This window comes from Rhinopithecus bieti, unplaced genomic scaffold (genome assembly GCF_001698545.2).
Source record: "Rhinopithecus bieti isolate Rb0 unplaced genomic scaffold, ASM169854v2 scaffold_31076, whole genome shotgun sequence".
Classification (NCBI taxonomy): domain Eukaryota; kingdom Metazoa; phylum Chordata; class Mammalia; order Primates; family Cercopithecidae; genus Rhinopithecus; species Rhinopithecus bieti.
Window position 1 is genome coordinate 97,127 of NW_016813414.1, and position 22,570 is coordinate 119,696.

At 38.3% G+C, this 22,570-nt stretch overlaps 1 protein-coding gene across 5 annotated transcripts in view; it reads left to right on the forward strand.

The window, feature by feature from the left end:
* The window catches only part of FAM13A (family with sequence similarity 13 member A), a 220,791-nt gene that overhangs the window by 96,846 nt on the left and 101,375 nt on the right, over positions 1-22,570 (forward strand). For 3 of the 5 annotated variants that reach the window (XM_017848382.1, XM_017848384.1, XM_017848383.1), the window contains exon 1: positions 22,166-22,551. The exons of the other annotated variants lie outside the window; for them this stretch is intronic. In XM_017848382.1, the coding sequence (XP_017703871.1) occupies positions 22,523-22,551 (29 nt within the window). In that variant the 5' untranslated portion in view covers positions 22,166-22,522. Of the gene's footprint in view, positions 1-22,165; positions 22,552-22,570 lie in introns of those variants that run through there. 5 annotated transcript variants of the gene reach the window in all.

Sequence of the window (22,570 nt, forward strand, 5' to 3'; positions counted from 1 at the left end):
GTCTGGTCCTGGACTTTTTTTTGTTGGTAGGCTATTAATTATTGCCTCAATTTCAGAGCCTGCTATTGGTCTATTCAGGGATTCAACTTCTTCCTGGTTTAGTCTTGGAAGAGTGTAAGTGTCCAGGAAATTATCCATTTCTTCTAGATTTTCTAGTTGATTTGCGTAGAGGTGTTTATAGTATTCCCTGATGGTAGTCAGGATATATCTTAAACTCGCTATGCCCAAACAGAACTCATTCTCATTTTTCCCTCTCAACTTTGCTCTGTATTTCATTCTCCCAACCACCAGACTGAAAACCTTTTCTATCATCAGTCACCAGACCTTGTCAGTGTTTTTTTTTTCAATGTCTCCAACATCCCTTTCCTCATATTTTTTCCTCATTATCTCAACCCTAATGTAGGTCTCCATCACCTTGTGGTTAGATAATTATTACATTTTATCCATCTCAGTAATGTACTGGTTTCATTTTTGTCATACAAATTATTCCACTACCTCCGTCTTCAACTCTTAACTCTATATGATGGCTTCTGGTTCTGTATTTCCCATTCAGAATTTTCTACTGAGCCACACTTATGTCACTCTAACTAGCAGACGTGTCTTCCCAGTCCCTCAGATAACCCAAACCCTTCCCCTTCTCCCTACCCCTGTCATCCAGTCATAGCCAGCCAACTCCAGAATGCTCTTTGACAGCCTCACTGCTCACTGCCTTTATTGGGCCCCACAGCTTCCTCACCCCTTACCATCTCCACAGACACAGGAGTTTAAACAGACTCCACTCCTGCTCAGAACTATATAGTGGCTTACTCGTGCCTAGCCTACAAAGAGCTCCTTGCTCTGCCCGCTACCTGCCTCTCCAGCTGTCTATCCCCCAACTCTATACTTGTCTTTTTCGCATACCTAGAGCCGTCAGAGAACCCACACTTTCCAGGACTGTCTTGGTTCCAGATAGTCTATTCATGATCCGATCATGTGTCATATTTTGTCTTGATACTTGCTTTACAAATTATAATCACCCTATGTATAACATCTTTTGGCTATATCACACTTCTGTCAGGCAGCCCTGTAACAATAATGTCAGATCTTCAAAATGACCTTGGAAGAAGAACCTATGATTCTGAAAAGGTTATTCATTTCACAAATATTTATTGAGTTAGGTGAATTATCTAAAATCATGTAATTATAGAGTCAGGCTGAGATTAAATACAGTTTCAGGCTGTGATTATTTCACTGTTATTTCCTACCTGACTTCTACCTTGAGTTCCTTTCCCATATAAAAAGTATGTGTTTATATTTTCTTTCCAACCTGCTTATGAGTTTCTGAAGAAGAGAGACTGTGTGTTAGTCTCCTTTGTGTCCACGCTAGTACCGGGGGGCATGTCCTCAGTTGCTGCTGCCCTAGTTGTTGTTGTGATTTTGTTACATATGCCCACTTTGAATTTGAATTCCACTGTCAGATGAGAACGCTGACCTTTCTTCATCTAGCTGACCTAGACCTAGGTTAGACATTGAAGTCTGACTCTAAAATAATATAATTTTTTAATGTGTCAGTTTTCTCTCTTCAGGTCCTTGGAAAGTACTGACCCAGAGGAATCCTGTACTGCACACCCTTAGAGATACTACAGAAGTCAGGACAGCCATGCGCTCTCATTGTCCCCACATAGTCGCTGTCCATCTTGTTACATGTCTGTCCATCTATCTGGGAGAACTCCATCGTTTTACAAGGCTTGTAATATTTCTATGCAGCTCTCTGCACTTGTGGCAGAAAGTTTGTGCCTTGTGACACTTGTCAAAGAACACTTTATAATTTAATAATGTATTACAATAGTGCATTTCATGAGAATCAAACTTTCAGCAATATTAATAATGAATCAGTGTTTACAACGTTAACTGTAACCATTGCCCTTCAGGGTATCTAATCTGCAATTAAATATGACTGACTTCATTTCTGAAGTCCAGCCAGCAAAAAAAGCAGTCATAACTATCCTGTGTTTGTACTTCATAAAGGGCACTCCAATTACTTCCTGAACATGTGTTTGTTCCCTTACAGTGTTTCACTCTCTGCTACTTGGAGCCAAGTTTCAGAATTTTTTAATTGACTACTGAAGCTGAAATGAAGCAAGGATTCTTAGATACAAGATTTATAATCATATGTACAATATAATTTGAAAAATTACCAAATATCGTAGCCGACTGCATGGGCAGCTAAAGTAGCACCCGTATGAATGAGGGAGCGTCTCAGGCTGCCTTATGAGAAGCACAGTGTGCACTTCAGCACGCAGTTCCCCTGCAGAACTGCCATTTCCTGGTATGTTTCTACTCTCTGACTTTCGTAAGAAAGATGTATTGAAAGGTAGACTGGAAAAGGGCCCCAACCTCTCAAACTGGATTAGAAGAAATATCTAACTGTATCTTTGCATGCAGACCATTTTGTAATTTATTCTTGACCGCCACTAGCTCCCATGAAAAAATATCCCAAGGCCTTAGGTAAACTATTTCATATAAGTGAAATATCTATTAAAAATATTTTCTAGGCTTAACTCCAGTCTCCTTTTCAAATGAAAGTCTCCGATATTTCAGTATTTTGATTATTAAAGAACAAATTGTTCTCTACTCATTCACCAAAGTCTGCCCTTCAATACAATTGCTATGACTACTTGAATTTTGACATTTTACTGGAATCCAAACTTCAATTAATTTTTTTTTCTAATTCTGTTTACAGTATGAGTAGTTAATGAAATGGTAGATAAGTAATGGCAAAGGAATGTATTGTCGTGTCTTCAGATAATTTCTAGTGGCATTTAGATCAACAGAGTATATCTGGACTCCTGTGATCTTAGCTGGATTTATTTTACTAATTCAAAGTTAACAGATTGATATTGGGCACAATCTATGTACTGCACATATGCACTGGGCCCTGAGGGGCCAGACAGAACTAAGGTGTGGTATGTATTGTTAGGTGTCTACCATCTACCAGTCCATTAATTGAGACAAACTTATACATGATTAACAATAGTATGTAATAGAAAGATATTTAAAAGCAGCACAACAGAAGTGATGTAAAAGCAAAGAGGACTTGTTAAATAAAGTTCAAGGTCTTCAAAGGTCTTTAAAAATCTGGCTAAGCCTGCCTTCCTGGTTAATGCTTCTATGGTTCTTCATCCTATATCTGAGCTACATTACAACCACATTATTTCAAATGTTTCCCAGTAGTTTCACAGTTTCGTATCTCTGCTGACATTTTCCCTTTTATCTGGAGTGTCCTTCTCCCATTTTGTCAATAGTCAGTTTAAATTTCTTCTTGTCTATGAAGTTCCCTCTAACTCTTGCACATTTTATATAAATAGAATCACATAATATGTGTTCTTTTGTGTCTCTGTTCTTTCACTTAGCATATGTTTTGAAGGCTCATCCGTGTTGTAGCATGTATCAGTACTTCACTCCTTTTTATGTCTGAATAAATAAATATTTCATTGTATGTATGAACCACATTTTGCTTATCCACTCATTAGTTGATGGACATTTGGGTTGTATCTACTTTTTGGCTATTATGAATAATGCTAGGATGAACATTTCTGTAGAAGCCTTTTTATGGGCATATATTTTCAGTTCTCTTGGGTATAAGCCTAGGGGTGGAATTGCTGAGTCATATGTTAACTCTATGTTTAACCTTTTGAGGAATGACAAAGCAGCTGCCTAGTTTTGCATTCCTTTCAGCAATGTTTGATGGTTCTAGTTTTACTACATCTTCACCAACGCTTGTTATCATGTTTTTTTATTACAGCCATCCTACTGGATATGATGTAATGTCTCATTGTGTTTTGATTTGCATTGCCCTAATGAATAATGATGTTGAACATCTTTTCATGTGTTTAATGGCCAATTGTATATCTTCTTTAGATAAATGTCTTTTCAAATTCTCTGTTAATTCTTTATTCTGGATATAAGACCCTTATCAGATATATGATATGCAAATGTTTTCTCATATTCTATGGGTTGTCTTTTCAATTTTTCTTTTCTTTTTTTTTTTTTTTTTTGAGACAGTCTCACTCTGTCAACCAGGCTGGAGTGCAGTGGTGTGATCTCGGCTCACTGCAACCTCCGCCTCCTGTGTTCAAACAGTTCTCCTGCTTCAGCTTCCTGAGTAGCTGGGATTACAGGCGCGCGCCACCATGCCCGGCTAATTTTTGTATTTCTAGTAAAGACAGGGTTTCACCATGTTGGTCAGGCTGGTCTTGAACCCCTGACTTTGTGGTCTGCCCGGCTTGGCCTCCCAAAGTGCTGTAATTACAGGCGTGAGCCACTGTGCCTGGCGTCTTTTCAATTTTTTGATAGTGTCCTTTGAAGCACAAAATTTTAAATTTTGTTAAAGTCCAATTAATCTGTTATTTTCTTGTTTATAATGTTGATGTCACATCTAATAAACTGTTGCATAATGTAAGATCATGAAGATTTACATATGTGTTTTTTTTCTAAGAGTTTTATAGTTCTTACATTTAGGTCTTTGATCTATTTCGAGTTAGTTTTTACATATGGTGTATGGTATGAGTCTAGTTTTATTCTTTTGCTTGTATATATCCAGTTGTCCCAGCACTATTTGCTGAAAAGAGTATTATTTTCCCATGGAATTGTTGTTTGGCCCTCTTGTCAAAAATCTGAACCTAATTTTTCAAAAAACTAATTTAGGATTCTCACTCTTCTCCCTCCCACCTTCATTTTCCAAGAACATTGACTTTCAATTCAATAGAGATGTGAGCATGGTTTAGATCTACAAAATATAATAGCACAGTCCAGAGGTTTTTTTCTTATTTCAAGCAGCAATCAGGAAAGACTGCTTTTATCCTCCTACCTCCCAAATCTACCAACATATTCACATCTGCATCCTTATACTCTGCCTTTTCTCCCATTACAGTGGATGAGCTGAACCTGCACATCTCTAGGGTCAGGTATGTGTATTCTTGTATGTGTACTCTGAGTCTCATTCCCTCTCGCTCAAGGGCTATGTTTCAATAGTCACCTCCCTCCTTTATATCATCACTTTCCCCTTTTTTTCTAGACTAGTCCCATGAGCAAAGAAATTTGCAATAAATAGCTCTCAACATTTTTGTAATCCCTCTCTAGAAACGATATCCCTCTTCTCTGTTGTAGTAAATCTCTGATAAAGGATTGTATGTACTTGCTGTCTTTATATCCTTTCCTCTCATTCTTCAACCCACACACCACTTAATGTGTTCTTGTTAAGAACAACAACCTCCATCATGGCAAATCCAAAGGTCAGTCTACTGTTCTCATCTTACTCTATCTCTCAGCACTATTTGACCCAACTGATCACTCCTTTTTGAAGCACTTTCTTCACTTTGCTTAATGTAACATTACAGTCTCCTGGTTTTTCTCTGGCCTTACTGGATATCTTTTCTTAGTCTCTTTTGTATAAACTTTCTTCTTTTCAAGACTTCTCAAATTTAGAGAACCCCAAGTCTCAGTCCTCTGACGTCCTCTCAACCTATACTCATTCCTGGGTGCTTTCATTCAGTTCTGTGATTTTAAACACTATCTTTATTCATAAGCCTCCAAAAATTATACTTCTAGCTCTAGCCTCTTCATTATATTCCAGGTAGTTATGTCCAGTTGGCAAGACCAGCTAGTTAATGTGTTCTCCCCATCCTCCACCCCCCAGGGCAATGTTGGGGGGCAGATTCAACAATTATTAAAAATGTTAAGATGTTGACAGCAAAGCATAGGGCCCTTCTGAATACGGGCTCTGTGAGACTGCACGTTTCTTTTTTTTGTTTTGTCTCGCTATTTTGACCAGGCTGGTCTCAAACTCTGGGCCTCAAGTGATCCTCCCTCCTCAGCCTCCCAAAGTACTGGGATTACAGGCATGAGCCACTGTGCCCAGCCAAAACTGCACATCTTATATGCCCCTGCCAGTTGAAGAAGTCCACTTCAATATGTAACAAGCATCTCACATTCAGTCTACACACAATAGAATTCCTAATTTACACTCCTAATTTACGTATTTTTCCTTGTCTATTGACTGTCTATTCCATGAGATTGTAAGCTCCATAAAGGCAGGAACTACAATTTTATTTACTCCTCTATACACTCTATTGCCCTAAAGAGTACCTGTTGAATGAATAAATAGATGTGTGCTTTATTTTTAAAAATAAGGTTTGGCTTTTATTTTTATAAATTTGGAATAACTAACGTGCTATTTTATAAACAATTGCTGTTAGATCTATAACCCATACCAGGCAGATTACATATTTAAACATAAAAATAAAAGTATTGAAAGACAATATGGGTATATATGTTATAATGGAGCTGAAAAGGAATTTCTAAGTGTAGAGTTAAAAAAAAGAGAGAGGTTTCACAGTGTAACATTTTAGAATTCTAAATGTCAAAATAAAACAAAAGTCCAGGAGCAAAATAAATAACATGATGATAAGAGTATTCGCATTATACAGAGAGAACATTTAATAGTCTTTATATAGAGAGAACACATGTAAAACAATTAAAAACACACAAGGGAAAAATGAAAAAATGCTATGAGCAGGAAATTCACAACAGTAGAGGTAAATGTAATCTCACGAATAATCAGAGAAATTTAATCTGCAACTCTAAGTAGCTGCATCTTCCAATGTTTATGAGCACAGAAGGAAATAAACACTAGCTGCAGGTAAAAGTGCAAGTACTACAGTGAAATTTGTCACTCTTTATCAAACAGCTAAAAATGTGTCTTTTCTCATTAATTATCCTAGGAAATTATTCTACAGATATCATTCTCAATGTGCTGAAAGACAGAGCTTCAGGATTTTTGTTCATAGCACTTTTACCACTCCTTTTCCATATTCAATGCTTAATAATATAGAGTCATAAAATAAGCTGTTACAAATTATATTTTGCTGCACAACAGCAGTTTTCAAAACTTTCGTTTCAAACCCCTTTGGTATATTGTTATGCTTAGGTATATCTGTGGGGGGTTAGGTTTCAGGACCTCCCTCGGGTGCCGAAATTCATGGACAACTTACGTCCCTGATATAAATGATGTTGTATTTGCATATAACCTATGCACGTCTTCCTGTATACTTTTAGTCATCTCTAGATTACTTATACCTAATGCAATGTAAATGTTATTTAAAGAGTTGTTGTGTTGTCTAGGGAATAATGACAAGAAAAGAAAGTCTGCGTGTTCAATAAAGCAGCATTTTTTTCCCCAAATATTATTGATCTTAGGTTGGTTGAATCCATAGATGTAGAACCCATGGACACAAAGGGCTGACTATATTCTTAAATGTCACTGAGAACACAAAGACATTTCATTTATGTGGGCTATATCTATTGATATATAGATATAACTGAAAAAGAGTTTTAATATGTATTTATCACTATTTAAAATAAGATTTTAACATAATTTTGTTTGTTTGTTTTGTTTTGCTTTTTGTTTTTTGAGACGGAGTTTCACTCTTGTTGCCCAGGCTGGAGTGCAATGGCATGATCTCAGCTCACCACAACCTCTGCCTCCCAGGCTCAAGCGATTCTCCTGTCTCAGCCTCCCAAGTAGCTGGGATTACAGGCATGTGCCATCATGCCCAGCTAATTTTTTTGTATTTTTAGTAGAGACGGAGTTTCTTCATGTTAGTCAGGCTGGTCTCGAACTCCTGACCTCAGTTAATCTGCCCACCTTGGCCTCCCAAAGTACTGGGATTACAGGCATGAGCCACCACGCCTGGCAAAGGCTGACAATATTCTTAAACGTTACTGAGAACACCAAGAAATTTCATTTATGTGAGCTGTATCTATTGACATATAGATATAACTGAAAAATAAGCAGAGTTTTAATAGGTATTTATCACTATTTAAAAATAATCATTTTGGTCGGGCGCAGTGACTCACACCTGTAATCCCAGCACTTTGGGAAGCCGATGTGGGTGGATCACCTGAGGTCAGGAGTTCAAGACCAGCCTGACCAACATGGAGAAACCCCATCTCTACTAAAAATACAAAATTAGCCAGGCATGGTGGTGCATGCCTGTAATCCCAGCCTCTCTGGAGGTTGAGGCAGGGGAATCACTTGAACCCAGGAGGCGGAGGTTGTGGTGAGTAGAGATCGTGCCATTGCACTCCAGCCTGGGCAACAAGAGTGAAACTTCGTTTCAAAAAAATAAAATAAAATAAAAATAATCATCATTTTAACTTTTTTTTTTTTTCTCTTGAGGCAGAGTCTTGCTCTGTCGCACAGGCTGGAGTGCAGTGGCACAATCTCGGCTCTCCGCAATCTCCACCTCCCGGGTTCAAGTGATTCTCCTGCCTCAGCCTCCCGAATAACTGGGATTACAAACACCCGCCATCATGCCCGGCTAATTGTTGTATTTTTAGTAGAGAGGGGTTTCACCATGTTGGTCAGGCTGGTCTCAAACTCCTGACCTCAGGTGATCCACCCACCTCAGCCTCCCAAAGTTCTGGGATTACAGGCATGAGCCACTGCACCTGGCCCATTTATTAAATATAACTACATTTTTTAAATGAAAAAGAGTGAGAAGATCTCATTGTTTTACATTTTTGCCAAGCTGTAACAACTGGCTTAATATTAATAGAAGACAGCTGGATTCTCATATCTGCTTCTGCGTTAAATCTGTTGCCATATTTTAGAAAGTTTGACTGTACATTCATAAATGAATCAGAGTGTAAAAAAGTAGATGACATCTTAGTATGACTATGACAATTTTTATACCTTGCAGATCCTCCCAAGAGAGTCTCAAGAACCTCCAAGAGTACTTGGGCCATAATTTGAGAACTTCTGCTATACAATGTAACCACTAAAAGTACTTTTAAGAACTAGAAATGTCACAGAAATGTATTACTGACTACCAAATGAAAAATAATGTTACAAAACAGTACATACTGCATAATCTTTTTATTGTGGTAATGTATATATAACACAAAATTTACCATTTTAATCATTTTAAGTACACAGGTCAGTGGTATTAAGTACATTCACATTGTCCCATCTTTTATATATGAATTTTTTTACAATGAAAGAATATAGAATTTTGTTAAACACTGGATATGGAAGCAATGGGATTGTGTTTAATCTTTGTATTTTTAAATTTTTTCTACAATGTTAATATACTGTATAATTTATAATGCAAAAAAAAATTTTGTTTTAAGTCAAGGATGGATGACAAATACTTCAAGGAGGAAGTATTAATTGTCATATTTTAGAGAAATTATGTAGAGCAGGGGTCCCCAACCCCCAGGCCATGGACTGGTACAGGTCCATGGCCTATTAGGAACCAGGCCACACTGGAGGAGGTGAGTGGCAGGTGAATGAGTGAAGCCTCATCTGTATTTACAGCCTCTCCCCATCACTAGCACTACTGCCCGAGCTCAGCCTCCTGTCAGGCCAACAGCTGCATTAAATTCTTACAGAAATGCGAACCCTATTGTGAACTACACATGCAAGGGATCTAGGTTGCACATTCCTTATGAGAATCTAATACCTGAGGATCTGTCAGTGTCTCCCATCACTCCCAGATGGGACAATCTAGTTGCAGGAAAACAAACTCAGGGCTCCCACTGATTCTACATTATGATGAATTATATAATTATTTCACTATATGTTACAATGCAATAATAATAGAAATAAACTGCACAATAAATGTAATCACTTGAATCATCCTGAAACTACCCACACCCTAGTCCGTGGAAAAGTTGTCCTCCATAAAACTGGTCCCTGGTAGCAAAAAGGTTGGGGACTACTGAGGTAGAGTGACAACCGAACTGCTTTTTGACTTGCAGTTGTGACTTCAGTCTTTCAGATGGATAAAATCCTCTGAATGGAGAAATCAGAATAGTCAGTGTGTGAGAAGCTGAGAAAGGATGAGTTTTGTTTTGATGGATGTGTATGAGCTAGGGAGGATATTCCAGGCTAGGAGAAAGACCTGAACAAAAACTAGTGATGGGAAAGCAGGACATGATGGGGGCAAAGTGGGTCATTCAGCTGGGCCCCCAGTCCACATATGTGTCTGTAGAGGAGGAGAATACCAGGCCTGCTGAGCATGTGTGGAATTTAGATTTTACACTGTAAGCTATGAAAAGCAATCAAAGCTTTGTGACATGATTAAAGCAGTATTTGGGGAGATCCATTCTGTGCAATCTGAATTTAAGGTGAACAAGACCAAAATAAGTAAAATTTTCTAGAAAAAAAAAGCTATAATGCAGAGGTTAATACAAATTTAAATGCAGGAAAGGGAGGGTGAAGGGGAATGGAAGAGAACAGTGGTAGTAATAGACTAATGGACAGGGAAGGAAGAGAGAGATAGTAGTATCTCATTTAAACTTTTATTAACAAATTATTCATTCAGGTATCACTTGGTTCGGCCAAATTCGGTACTATTTGTTTTATAAACAGTGATTTGACTTCTAGGATGATATTATTTCCAGAGGTATTTACAATTGTTAAAATTATTTCACTAGACTGTTTTTAAAGTTTTAAAATTGGATTGATTTGTTTTAAAGTTGTCTTCTTAAAGTAGTATTTTGGAGAATTATTGTGGAATTATCATTTGTTTTTAATGAATTTTCTTCTACTTAGTACTTTTATTGTATGTATTTGGAGTGTAAAACATGATGTTTTGATATGCATAGTGATATGCTTACGACAATGCATTTTCTTTATATAAATAGTGAGTTAATTTCACTGCCTCTTTGGGGATTCATTAGTTTTATTGCCTTGCTTCATTAATTTATGTCTAACTTATTTCCTAATTTATTCGTAATTTTCTTTTTTCCACTTATATATGTCCTCACCAGAATTCAATGAGGAAAAAAAGATGTTTGGCTTCAAATTCTAATAATGCTCTATACATGAATGACACTAAGAAAAGATAATATAAACATATAAACAATTATTTGATGCACTGAGTCTAATTTTCTGAATTTAAATGGATTTTTTTTGCTAGGCATGGTGGCTCACGTCTATAATCCCAGCACTTTGGGAGGCTGAGGCAGGAGGATCACTTGAGTGAAGGAATTTGAGACCAACTTAGGCAACACAGTGAGACCTTATCTCTACAAATAAAATAAAATAAAATAAAAAAATAGCCAGGCGTGGTGGTGTGCACCTGTAGAGCCAGCTACTTGGGAGCCTGAGGTGGGAAAATTGATTGAGTCTGGGAGATGGAGCCCTGGGTGACAGAGTCTCACTCTGTCACGTAAAATTAAATTAAATTAATAAAATAAATAAATTGGATTTTTTTTTTAAGACAGAGTCTCACTCTATCACCCAGGCTGGAGTGCAGCGGCGTGATCTCAGCTCACTGCAAATTATGCTTCCCAGGTTCAAGCGATTCTCCTCCCTCAACCTTTCGAGTAGCTGGGATTATAGGCACCCACCACCATGCCTGGCTAGTTTTTGTATTTTTAGTAGAGACGAGGTTTCACCATGTTGACCAGGCTAGTCTCGAACTCCTGACCTCAGGTGATCTGCCTGCCTCGGCCTCCTAAAGTGCTGGGATTACAGGCATGAGCCACCATGTTCAGTCTTGGACTTTTAAGTGGAATTTTTAGATATTTTGTTTCGTTTTGTTTTTGTTTTGTTTTAATCGGGTCATCTAAAATGCAGTCGGAGTTTGACGCTTTAAGGACTAATACTGTAATTTTTTATATAGGACCTATTCTTTTTTAAATACTCTGATTTTTCAAAAGAAAATGTTTAATGAACAAAATAAAGCAGAAGTCTTTAACTCACCGAGGTGCTATTCATTACTTTTCTTTGTTTTTTAAGTTCCGGGTACATGTGCAGGGTATACAGGTTTACATAAGTAAATGTGTGCCATGGTGGTTTGCTGCACCTGTCAACCCATCACCTACATATTAAGCCCCGAATGCATTAGCTATTTTTCCTGATGCTCTCCCTCCCTCCAACAGGCCCCAGTGTATGTTGTTCTGCTCCCAGTGTCCATGTGTTCTCTTCATTCAGCTCCCACTTATACATGAGAATATTTGGTATTTGATTTTCTGTTTCTGCATTAGTTTTCTATGGAAAATGGCTTCCAGCTCCATCTATGTCCCTAAAAAGCACATGATCTTGTTCCTTTTTATGACTGCATAGCATTCCATGGTGTATATATACCACATTTTCTTTATCCAGTTTATCACTGACAGGCATTTGGGTTCATTCCATGTCTTTGCTATTGTGAATAGTGCTGTGGTGAACATACATGTGCATGTATCTTTATAAAAGAATGATTTATATTTTGGGGTGTATATACCTAGTAATGGGATTGCTAGGTCAAATGATATTTCTGTTCTAGATCTTTGAGGAATCACCATACTGTCTTCCACAATGGTTGAACTAGTTTACATTTCCACCAACAGTGTAAAAGTGTTCCTTTTTCTCCTTAACCTTGCCAGCCTCTGTTGTTTCTTGACTTTTTAATAATCACATTCTGACTGGCATGAGATGGTATCTCATTGTGGTTTTGATTTGCATTTCTCTAATGATCAGTGATGTTGAGCTTTTTTTCGTGTTTATTGGCCACATAAACATCTTTTGAGTAGTGTCTGTTCATGTCCTTTGCCCACTTTTTAATGGGGTTGGTTTTTTTCTTGTAAATTTGTTTAAGTTCCCATAGACTTGATATTAGACCTTTGTCAGATGGATAGATTGCAAAAATATTCTCCTATTCTGTAGGTTGTCTGTTCACTCTGATGATAGTTTCTTTTGCTGTGTAGAAGCTCTTTAGTTTAATTATATCCCATTTGTCAATTTTGCTTTTGTTGCAATTGTTTTTAGTGTTTTCGTCATGAAATCTTTGCCCGTGCCTATGTCCTGAATGGTATTGCCAAGATTTTCTTCTAGGGTTTTTATAGTTTTGGGTTTTACATTTAAATATTTAATCCATCTTGAATTAATTTTTGTATAAGGTGTAAGGAAGGGGTCCAGTTTCAGTTTTCTGCATATGGCTAACCAATTCTCCCAGCACCATTTATTAAATTGGGAATCCTTTCCCCATTGCTTGCTTTTGTCAGGTTTATTGAAGATCAGATGGTTTTAGGTGTGCAGTCTTATTACTGAGTTCTCTATTCTGTTCCATTGGTCTGTGTGTCTGTTTGTGTACCAGTACCATGTTGTTTTGGTCACTGTAGCCTTGTAGTGTAGTTTAAAGTCAGGTAGCATGATACTTCCAGCTTTGTTCTTTTTGCTTGAGATTGTCTTGGCTATTTGGGCTCTTTTTGCTCCCATATGAATTTTAAAAACATTTTCTAATTCTGTGAAGAATGTCAGTGGTAGTTTAATGAGAAGAGTATTGAATCTATAAATTACTTTGGGCAGCGTGGCCATTTTCATGATACTGATTCTTCCTATCCATGAGCATGAAATGTTTTTCCATTTGTTTGTGTCCTCTCTGATTTCTTTGAGCAGTGGTTTGTACTTCTCTTTGAAGAAGTCCTTCATTTCCCTTGTTAGCTGTATTCCTGGACTTATTCTTGATAACACAAATAATTATTACTTCCCCTTGTTTTTATTTTAAATATATTTTCACTAATTTATTTACAGGGTCAATTCAAATAAAAACACTTCACTTGGCATTAAAGCAAATTAATTTTACCAGCCAGTATATTGACATTAAGAGATTTTTATGCTTGTGCTTGGTATTTCATGTCTCAGGAATATGAGGAGTTTATTTTATGTTTTATGGACAGCCAGTCGGTTACCATATCACACTAAACAATTTTGACATTTCTCTGAGGAAGCCCTGCTAAAGCCTGCTTCTCCGCTGTCAGGAAATATCATTTAACAAGGTGAAAGTTCATGGGGACAATTTAAGGCAGCTGATCTCAGGTGTGGTAGCAGCTGTTGTGTGGGACATGACTTAGTTTATGAGAACAGAAACACTATTATCCGGACTCCCACGGGAGATTTGGAGAAAGTCATGCCCAGAGAGTCCCATTCCAGGAAAATGTGCTTGAAGCACTTATTTATTGGCAATAATCACTAACTGAGAGTCCATCTGGCAAAACTGTGGATTTTTCCCTGTCCCAGAAAGTTGAGGAACAATTACATAAGTTGTCTCGAAAATTTTATTTTTAACCACTTTTTATGGAGAATTATAGTCCCTCAGTTCTTACAAGAAATTCACTTTAAAAAAAAAAAGCATCCACATGAATTTCTGTACAACTTTGCTACTTCATGTACCATGTCTTTTGATTTGAAGTCAGTACTTAATCCTTCTGGAGAATGTTTTGAATCTTATTTTCTGTGTTTGAAATGTTGGAGCCAGTTAGTTGGTGAAGAAAGGAACCTTGAATCATGCACTTCCAGCTGTGGAGGCCTTTAAACCCCACCTCTCTTAGTAGCTCTTCCCTACGTCTTCACTGACAGCTTGACAAGATTTTAGAATCCAAATCAATGAACACTGTGAGCCGTTTGGGAGTCCAGCAAACCTACTCAGATAGAGTTTAATGAATGAAGCCCGTATCAATTTTAAAAGCAAGATACACCATCAGAATTAAAGACGGGTGTCTTTGGAAAAACAATGATATAATTTCTATCTCTATGGAATATTTTTCTTCTGCAATCTTATATAGACTGGATACATCTAATAAATAAACGAGGAAACACATTAAATTATGATGATTTTATTGTTTTTATTTTGGCCTTCAGTAATACAAGCATATTTATTTCACTGTTACTCAACAAAATAGTAGTACCTAACTAGAAATCCATTATTCCTGTTAGCCTCAGCTTGTTTGAGTATCATTGTTTGCTTTCTAAAACAAGCTTTTTATATGGTTTTATGATGATTTCTTAAGAAATACTTGAGCTTGCTTACATAAAACAACTCACATACCACCTGTTATTTCCATATATTAGTTTTTTAAAGAGGAATACAATCAAGAATACCATTTAAAACTTGATTTTCCATCTGTTTTTTCTTTGCACCTTCCTCTTTCCTCTAACACCCCACCCGCACCACGTCCTTCCTCCACTTCAACTGGCTCCTGCCACTCAGTAGCAAAAGAAGTTTGTTATGGTCCAGTGTATGCCTCAGTGTTCAGACAGCCATTATGTAAGACTGTGCAGCTATTATTGAATATACATATATATATATATACACACCCACACACACACCCCCCTAAATATAAACCTCAGGTGAGAAGAAAGGATTCTTTATTTCCCATATCCAACTAATAATATGTATATCAGTAACTAAGGATTATACTTTATTATCTTGAGGGGCTATTGAATGGTGGAAAAGGTATGGACACTGGCATTTAGATACTGGCTCCATGTCAGCCACTTACTAGCTGAGCATTCACATTTATTGACTTCTTCATTTCCACATCTGTTAAAATGAGCACAGCATAAATTCACAATAAATACTTGTTGCTTTACCTACGCGCACTCCTCCAGCTTCTTCTCCCTTTTTTATTGACATTTTGTTGTTGTTGATGATGATGATATTGTCCTGTAAGCCCCGAAATCCACTAGTGTTTTAACACAGTTTGCTGGAAAACTAATTTGCTGAGGATCTTGTATAACAACACCAGAATATCTAAATTATGTGTGCACTAAAAGTCTTGGCTTCATGATTCTAAATAACTCATGTTAGATTTAGTCCTTACCATTTATAAATACCATGCATCTTTTGGAGTGCATTGTTCCTTAGTGTGTTTTACAAAGATTGACAAGAATATGAGGAAGAACTCTTGCCTGAGATTCACTCTGTCACCTAGGCTGGAGTGCACTGGTGCAGTCATGGCTCACTGCAGCTTCAATTTGCTGGACTGAAGCGATCCTCCCACCTCAGCCTCCCAAGCAGCTGAGACCACAGACACACACCACTATAGCTTGCTAATTTTCTTTTTTGTAGGGATGAGATCTCACTGTGTTCCTCAGGCTAGAAGTACCTTCTTATCAAACTTGTAAGAAATAAGTTATTTTAATATATCATTATATCTTAGGAAATAAACCTATCTGATTTTAAAACAATATCTGAAAATACATTACCACGGCCAAGAAATGTTCTTGGTTCTTTGGTTGTTTTCAGTTGATGTTGAAATTAAAAGAAACACAGCCACATGGTTTTTGTTGCTCGTGATAGGACAAGAGCAAATGCAGATATTGCCAAACACTTGGAATCTGCTGAAGAAGTTATGTAAGAAAATTAGAAATCTGTAAGCCAGCTAAAATGTGGAAAAGGAAATTTGACAACCTGGGAGAAACTGGATAATGTCGAATGATTAAAATATTTCAGAAGTTTTGGATAGAATCTTACTTTTAGCACATCTGTGATTGCACATCAGTGTATAACACAGGTAGTTTATTCCTTAAGCCAGTTATTTGTTAGTATTATTTTTCATTTGAACTTACATGTGGCATCTAGTTTATCTTATGTGTAGCTCTACAGTGGAAAATGTTAAAAAGTGGGTAGAATATTGCTTGATAAGTTTAAATCTAACAAACAGAGCTATACTTCAGAATCTATAGAAGAATAATTGATGTATCCATTAATTCATTCTGCACTTATTGAGTGTTCTGTGTCAGGGCTGCAGGAAAGATATAGTTCCTGTTGTGGAAAACTTGCATTTCAAAAGGAAGATAATATATACAATAGATTCCAATAATAATAAAACTGTGCAGGAAAAAAGATAAATATCATCGATACAAAGGGCTACATGACTTTAAAAGGTCAAGAGATTTCTTTGGCCAGACATAGTGGTTCACACCTGTAATCCCAACACTTTGAGAGGCCAAGGTGAGAGGACTGCTTGAGCCCAGGAGCTCAAGACCAGCCTGGGCAACATAGTAAGAACTCCATGTCTACAAAAAAATAAATTAGCCAGGCATTTTGGCACACACCTGTGGTCTCAGCTACTCAGAAAGCTGAGGTGGGAGGCACACTTGAGCCCAGGAGGTAAAGGCTACAGTGAGCTGTGATAGTGCCTGCCATTACACACCAGCCTGGACAACAGAGAGAGACCCTGTCTCAAAAACAAACAAACAAAAGAAGATTTCTTTCAATTAGCCCAGACCTAAATATAGGTAGGATTTTTCCTGAAGGGAATGAAATGGGAAAATATTCCAGACAGAGGGAACAGCATGAACAAATATTTAGGATAGAAAAGTTCAGGGCAGATATGAAAATAGTGACCCAGGCATGTCTGGAGTTGTTTCCTCAGGGGAGGTTTAAGCAGCTGAATCAGAGAGGCAATTTGGGGTTAATAGGTGGAGTGTTCCAATCATCATATTAAAAGGATTGGGGTTCACGTAAGAGGTAGTTGGGAGCTATTGAAGTTTTTGAGTACAAGAATGAATTACCAGATCACAAGCATGGTGGGAAATTGACTAATAGTGAAATGTGTGCTATGGTGGCAGAAAGAATATTTTGAAAGTTATTCTAAGAGTACAGATAACCTAGGCAGATTGATTATAGAAACATGATGGGGCAATCAATAGATTGGTTGAGGGTAGGAGAGGAGGGAGAAGTAAAGATGACTCATGGTTTGAATCTGATTCACAAAGGGAATAATAACATCATTATCAAGAAGGACCAGGAGGAAGAGAAATTTGGAGATCAGATAATACGAAGTCTTGAATGTTTGGGTTGATAATACTTTTATTGAGCACTTAATTATTTGCCAGGCACTATTCTATATATTGTACATGCATGGTCTCATTTATTCCTTAGAGCAGCCTCAGAACTTTTGAACAACCTGCCGAGTTTGCACTGCCTGTCAGAGGTGAAGTCAGAATCCAGTCCCCAGAGGTGTAATTCCAGCACCCAACTTATTGAATGCATGTATTGAATGGTGTTGGTCTTGGAGGCAGGGCTAAATGAGGAGGAAAGACAGATGAAATAAAAAGCGAATGTTGATCAGGAAGGTTTGGTGAATTCCCAGAAAAGATCACAGAGAACCAAAGACTTTCAGAAAACTGAAGGTGAGTGTTTCCGAAAAGCCAAGAGTAGGAGAGGATCTAAGAAAAGACATTTGGATTTAGTGGTCAAAAGACCCTTGATGGCCTTAAAAGCAGTTTTGGAAAAGTGGTAAAGGTCAAAATCCATTGGCATGGGATGGAAAAACAAGTAATTTATGAGGAAGTGGAAGCAGCAGAGATAGATTTGGTGGAAGTCTGTAAGTGGGAAGGAAGAGGAAAATAGCTCTGCAGCATCAGAGGGTAGGACTGCTGAGAAGCACTTTCTAATACCACTCACTTGGTTGCCTGTCATAAGGGAGAAGCGAGTAGCGAGGGGCAGATTTAAGATGTAGGAGAGAGACCAGGCTGCTTCCAGAGGAAGGAGAAAATGATGAGATCCAATACACAGATAAGAGGCTTGAGTCCTATATGTGAGGACCGTTTCTCCTAAACCAAGAGGAAGTCAAAAAGAATGAGGCAAGATGTGTGTTGGAATGGGAACAGGGGTGGTAGGTGGAGCAGAGAAGACCAAAGGCACTCGCTTATGTTTGATGATCTTGACTTTCTCAGTCAATTGGCAGGTGAAATAATTAGTGAGTGAGAGAGGTTCTGGTTTGTGGCACTGGAGAAGATTTGAAGCAGTTGCTGTGGGAATGCAGTAAACAAAGATAATAAAAAAGGTTGCAACACAGTATTGTGGTTCAAACTAAGGTTAAGTATTATGAATTTTTAGTATAACTAGTTACCAAGTTATGAGACTTTTTTGTGTAATCTTTAGCACTCTGGCTATAGACAGCCCAGCAGGCAGGACTTATAAAGGAGGAAGAAGTGGGAGATGCTAGGGAATCCATTTTAGAAATAACTAGGCCAGGTGTGGTGGCTCACGCCTGTAATCCCAGCACTTTGGGAGGCCGAGACGGGCGGATCACGAGGTCAGGAGGTCGAGACCATCCTGGCAAACACGGTGAAACCCCGTCTCTACTAAAAAATACAAAAAACTAGCCGGGCGAGGTGGCGGGTGCCTGTAGTCCCAGCTACTCGGGAGGCTGAGGCAGGAGAATGGTGTGAACCTGGGAAGCGAAGCTTGCAGTGAGCGGAGATCGCGCCACCGCACTCTGGCCTGGGCGGCAGAGCGAGACTCCATCTCAAAAAAAAAGGAAGGAAGGAAGGAAAGAAGGGAGGGGAGGGGAGGAGAGGGGAGGGCAAGGGAAGGAAGGGAGAAGGAAGGAAGCGCTCACGGAGGGTCCCAGGAATGCTGCTTTTTTTTTTTTTTTTTTTTTAAACCTACATGCCAGTTGGTTTGATTGCAGGCTATCCTCTGTGGGTATCACAAAACAATTGGAGCTGAACAGAGAGCGAAGTGAAAAGGCAGAGGAATGGGAGATGGAGAAGTGTTGGAGGTTAAGAGGGGTGCACATTAAGGGGCTCCATGAAAGGGAAATGTAGCCAGGGAAATGCAGTTGAAATACCATGTTTGAAAAATTAGAAATGACAGAGGTCATGAATGGCACTCCCACTCCCTGACTATGCACTGACAAGAGGATGTTAGAAATAGAAATAAGAAAGGTATTTAAGTGATCCAGAACTCTGGCAGTGGCTGGGGTAGAGAGAAGGGGCTGCAGTCAGGTACAAATTCATAAATGATTATCAAATAATGCCCCCAAAATAGATTTTAAAAAACACTAAAAGGAGGAATTGTTATAAATGATGGAGACTTGAAAAAACATGTAGTTACTGAGTTACAGCATTAATTACTTTTTTTAAAAAAATGACATTTTATGTAATATGGCATATTAGAAGAATGTTGATAGGGCAACTTAATGTATTAGGAAATATATGTGAAATCTAATATTGAATGTAAATTGCAATTCAGTTTAATGTATTTTGAATGCATTGAGTGTAAATTGTAGTTCAACTTAACATTTTTTTTTAATGCTGGGTTCTTTATTATTGAGCTTTTATGTCTATTTTAGCCAGGTAGTATTAATGTGTTCATAAAATTCAGAAAGGACAAAATAATATTTCTGTCACTTGAATGTTAACTATTTCTGAAAATATTTGTATCTTATAAGATATTTAAAACATTCATGCAAGGCGCGGTGGCTCGCGCCTGTAATCTCAGCACTTTGGGAGGCTGAGGCGGGCCGATCATTCGAGATCAGGAGTTCGAGACCAGCCTGACCAACATGGTGAAACCCCTTCTCTACTAAAAATACAAAAATTAGTGGGGCGTGGTGGCAAGCACCTGTAATCCCACCTACTCAGGAGGCTAAGATAGGATAATTATTTGAACCCAGGAGGCAGAGATTGCAGTGAGCCGAGATCATGCCACTGCACTCCAGCCTGGGCGAAGAGCAAGACTCTGTCTCAAAAAAAAAAATTCACACAGAATAGAGCCAGCACTGTGGTTCCGCAGTTCCTCTATAGAGCAATGAGTTCCAGAGTAGACAGGAGAAATCTCGAATCCAGTTTCTGTTCTGCCACTACCTTTCCATGTAAATATGAACAGGTTATATTCTAGTACCAAGTTTACTCATCAATAAAATAGATATTATGATGTATAATTGTGATTTTCTACCTCAAGCAGCTATTTAAAGTGTTAAGCTTACACCTGTAATCCCAGCACTTTAGAAGGCCGAGGTGGGCGGGTCACTTGAGGTCAGGAGTTCGAGACCAGCCTGGCCAACATTGTAAAACCCCATCTCTATTAAAAACACAAAAATTAGCCAGGCATGGTGGCGGGCGCCTGTAATTCCAGCTACTCGGGAGGCTGAGGCAGGAGAATTGCTTGAGCCTAGGAGGCGGAGGTTGCAGTGAGCAGAGATTGTGCCACAGCACTCTAGCCTGGGTGACAGAACAAGGCTCCATCTCAAAAATAAATAGATAATAAATTAATAAAGTGTTGAGCAAGAGTTAAAGTCATCTTTTTAAATAAAAAGGTATGCAAATATACAGAACTAAGTTATGTTACTAGAGAATCAAATTAGAATTTGTAAATCTAGAATCAAAAAATTATAGACAATTTTAATTTAAGTAAGTTTGGGGTTAAATCAACTCCTTTTGTTTTTAAAGGTTGATTTTAGTTACTGATAGTTTATCATTATATATGAAGATAGTTTTAGGATGGCAAATCTGTTTTCATAAACAGATTATTTAGTCAGACAATGAAAATGTTTTTATTAGCAAGTATAGCAAAGAAAAGCAGATGCCTTATAATAAATAGGACCTTGTGTTCTAAATTCAGAATTATGAGTGGTCTATATAAAATTGGGGAAAAATTACAGAGGAAGGGAATACCACGTGCCTACAAGCCCTCACTATTTCTGAATGTCATGTTCCTTCTAATACTGGAAGTGATGGTCTGGACTATGTGGTAATTTTTTACAACTCATGATGTGAAAAAAAATCTCATGTAAATATATCTCTGCTATTTTTCTTACAATGTATAAAATCTATGAGTTAGGAATTATGTTCCTAAAAATAACACCCTGGTATTCCACATCAAAGAAGAAATTATAACGGGAAGGTGATAATTAACAGCTATTTAGAAGACTTTATGGAAAAACTGATTTTGTGTTACCTATTAAAAAATAACTAAATAAAAGCAACCCCCCCAAAATGCTGTTGATGTTCACGGAGAAAATAACTGCGTAAACACATTCAGTTTTATAAGACTAAAATGCAGAAATAATAAGTTGAAACAATTTTCATGAGGGTGGATTCTGATCCCTTAAGAACTTGGGCAGAGACTTAGAGCACGTATCCTCCCCAGAATTGGAACTACGTGCCCTTGGTGATGTCACCAGCGACTAGTAACCACTGCAGTGTAAACAAACATCAGCAGGAAATACATGTGGGTAGGGCAAGGGTCTAGAGGCATGCTTTCCTTCTAGAAAAGTCTCACGCCTTTCAAGGCTAGTGATTTTGTTTTGTTTTGTTTTAAGGAAGAAAGGGGACGCAACATAACTCTTGCCTTCTGCTACAGAAACCTTTAGTTTCGTGGGCAGTGTCTTTCCTTGACAAATGGAATCCTTGCTGGCAGTCTCTGTAATGTTGAGAAGTACGGGACTCTTGGCTCTTGCTGCAGTTATTGGTTGCTTGCCCCAGACTGAAAATCTTGTCTGTGGAACTGCTCAGAGGAAAGTTTCAAGTTACCAGAACTAGGCAAGCCCACTGAGGAGCAGGAGCAGGAGGAGAGGAGCAGGAGGAGGAGGAGGAGGAAGAGGAGGAGGAGGGACCATTGAGCAGCAGAAGGAGTAGGGTGTGGGGGAGGAGGAGGAGCGCCTTTAGTGCTGCAGCAGCTGCTCCTCTGATTGGCCGGGTGGTTCAGCTGCTTCCCTGGAACAAAAGGTCAAAGTGGACTGCAGTGTAAATGTAGAGAAGCAGCCGATAAAATAGCATTGCCTGAAGAAGTTTGGAGGCTGAGAGCAGCAGCAGACTGGCCAACTGCAGAGCAAGTTGTTTCTCCAGCCGTGCGGTGCAGCCTCATGCCCCCAACCCAGCTTAGCCACTGTAAGAAGACGTTCACTGTACAGACGACCAAACTTGCCGTGGAAAAGACAGTTGTGAGATTCCCTTGCAAATTTACATACGAGAATGGCTTGTGAAATCATGCCTCTGCAAAGGTAGTATTCATTCCTATTT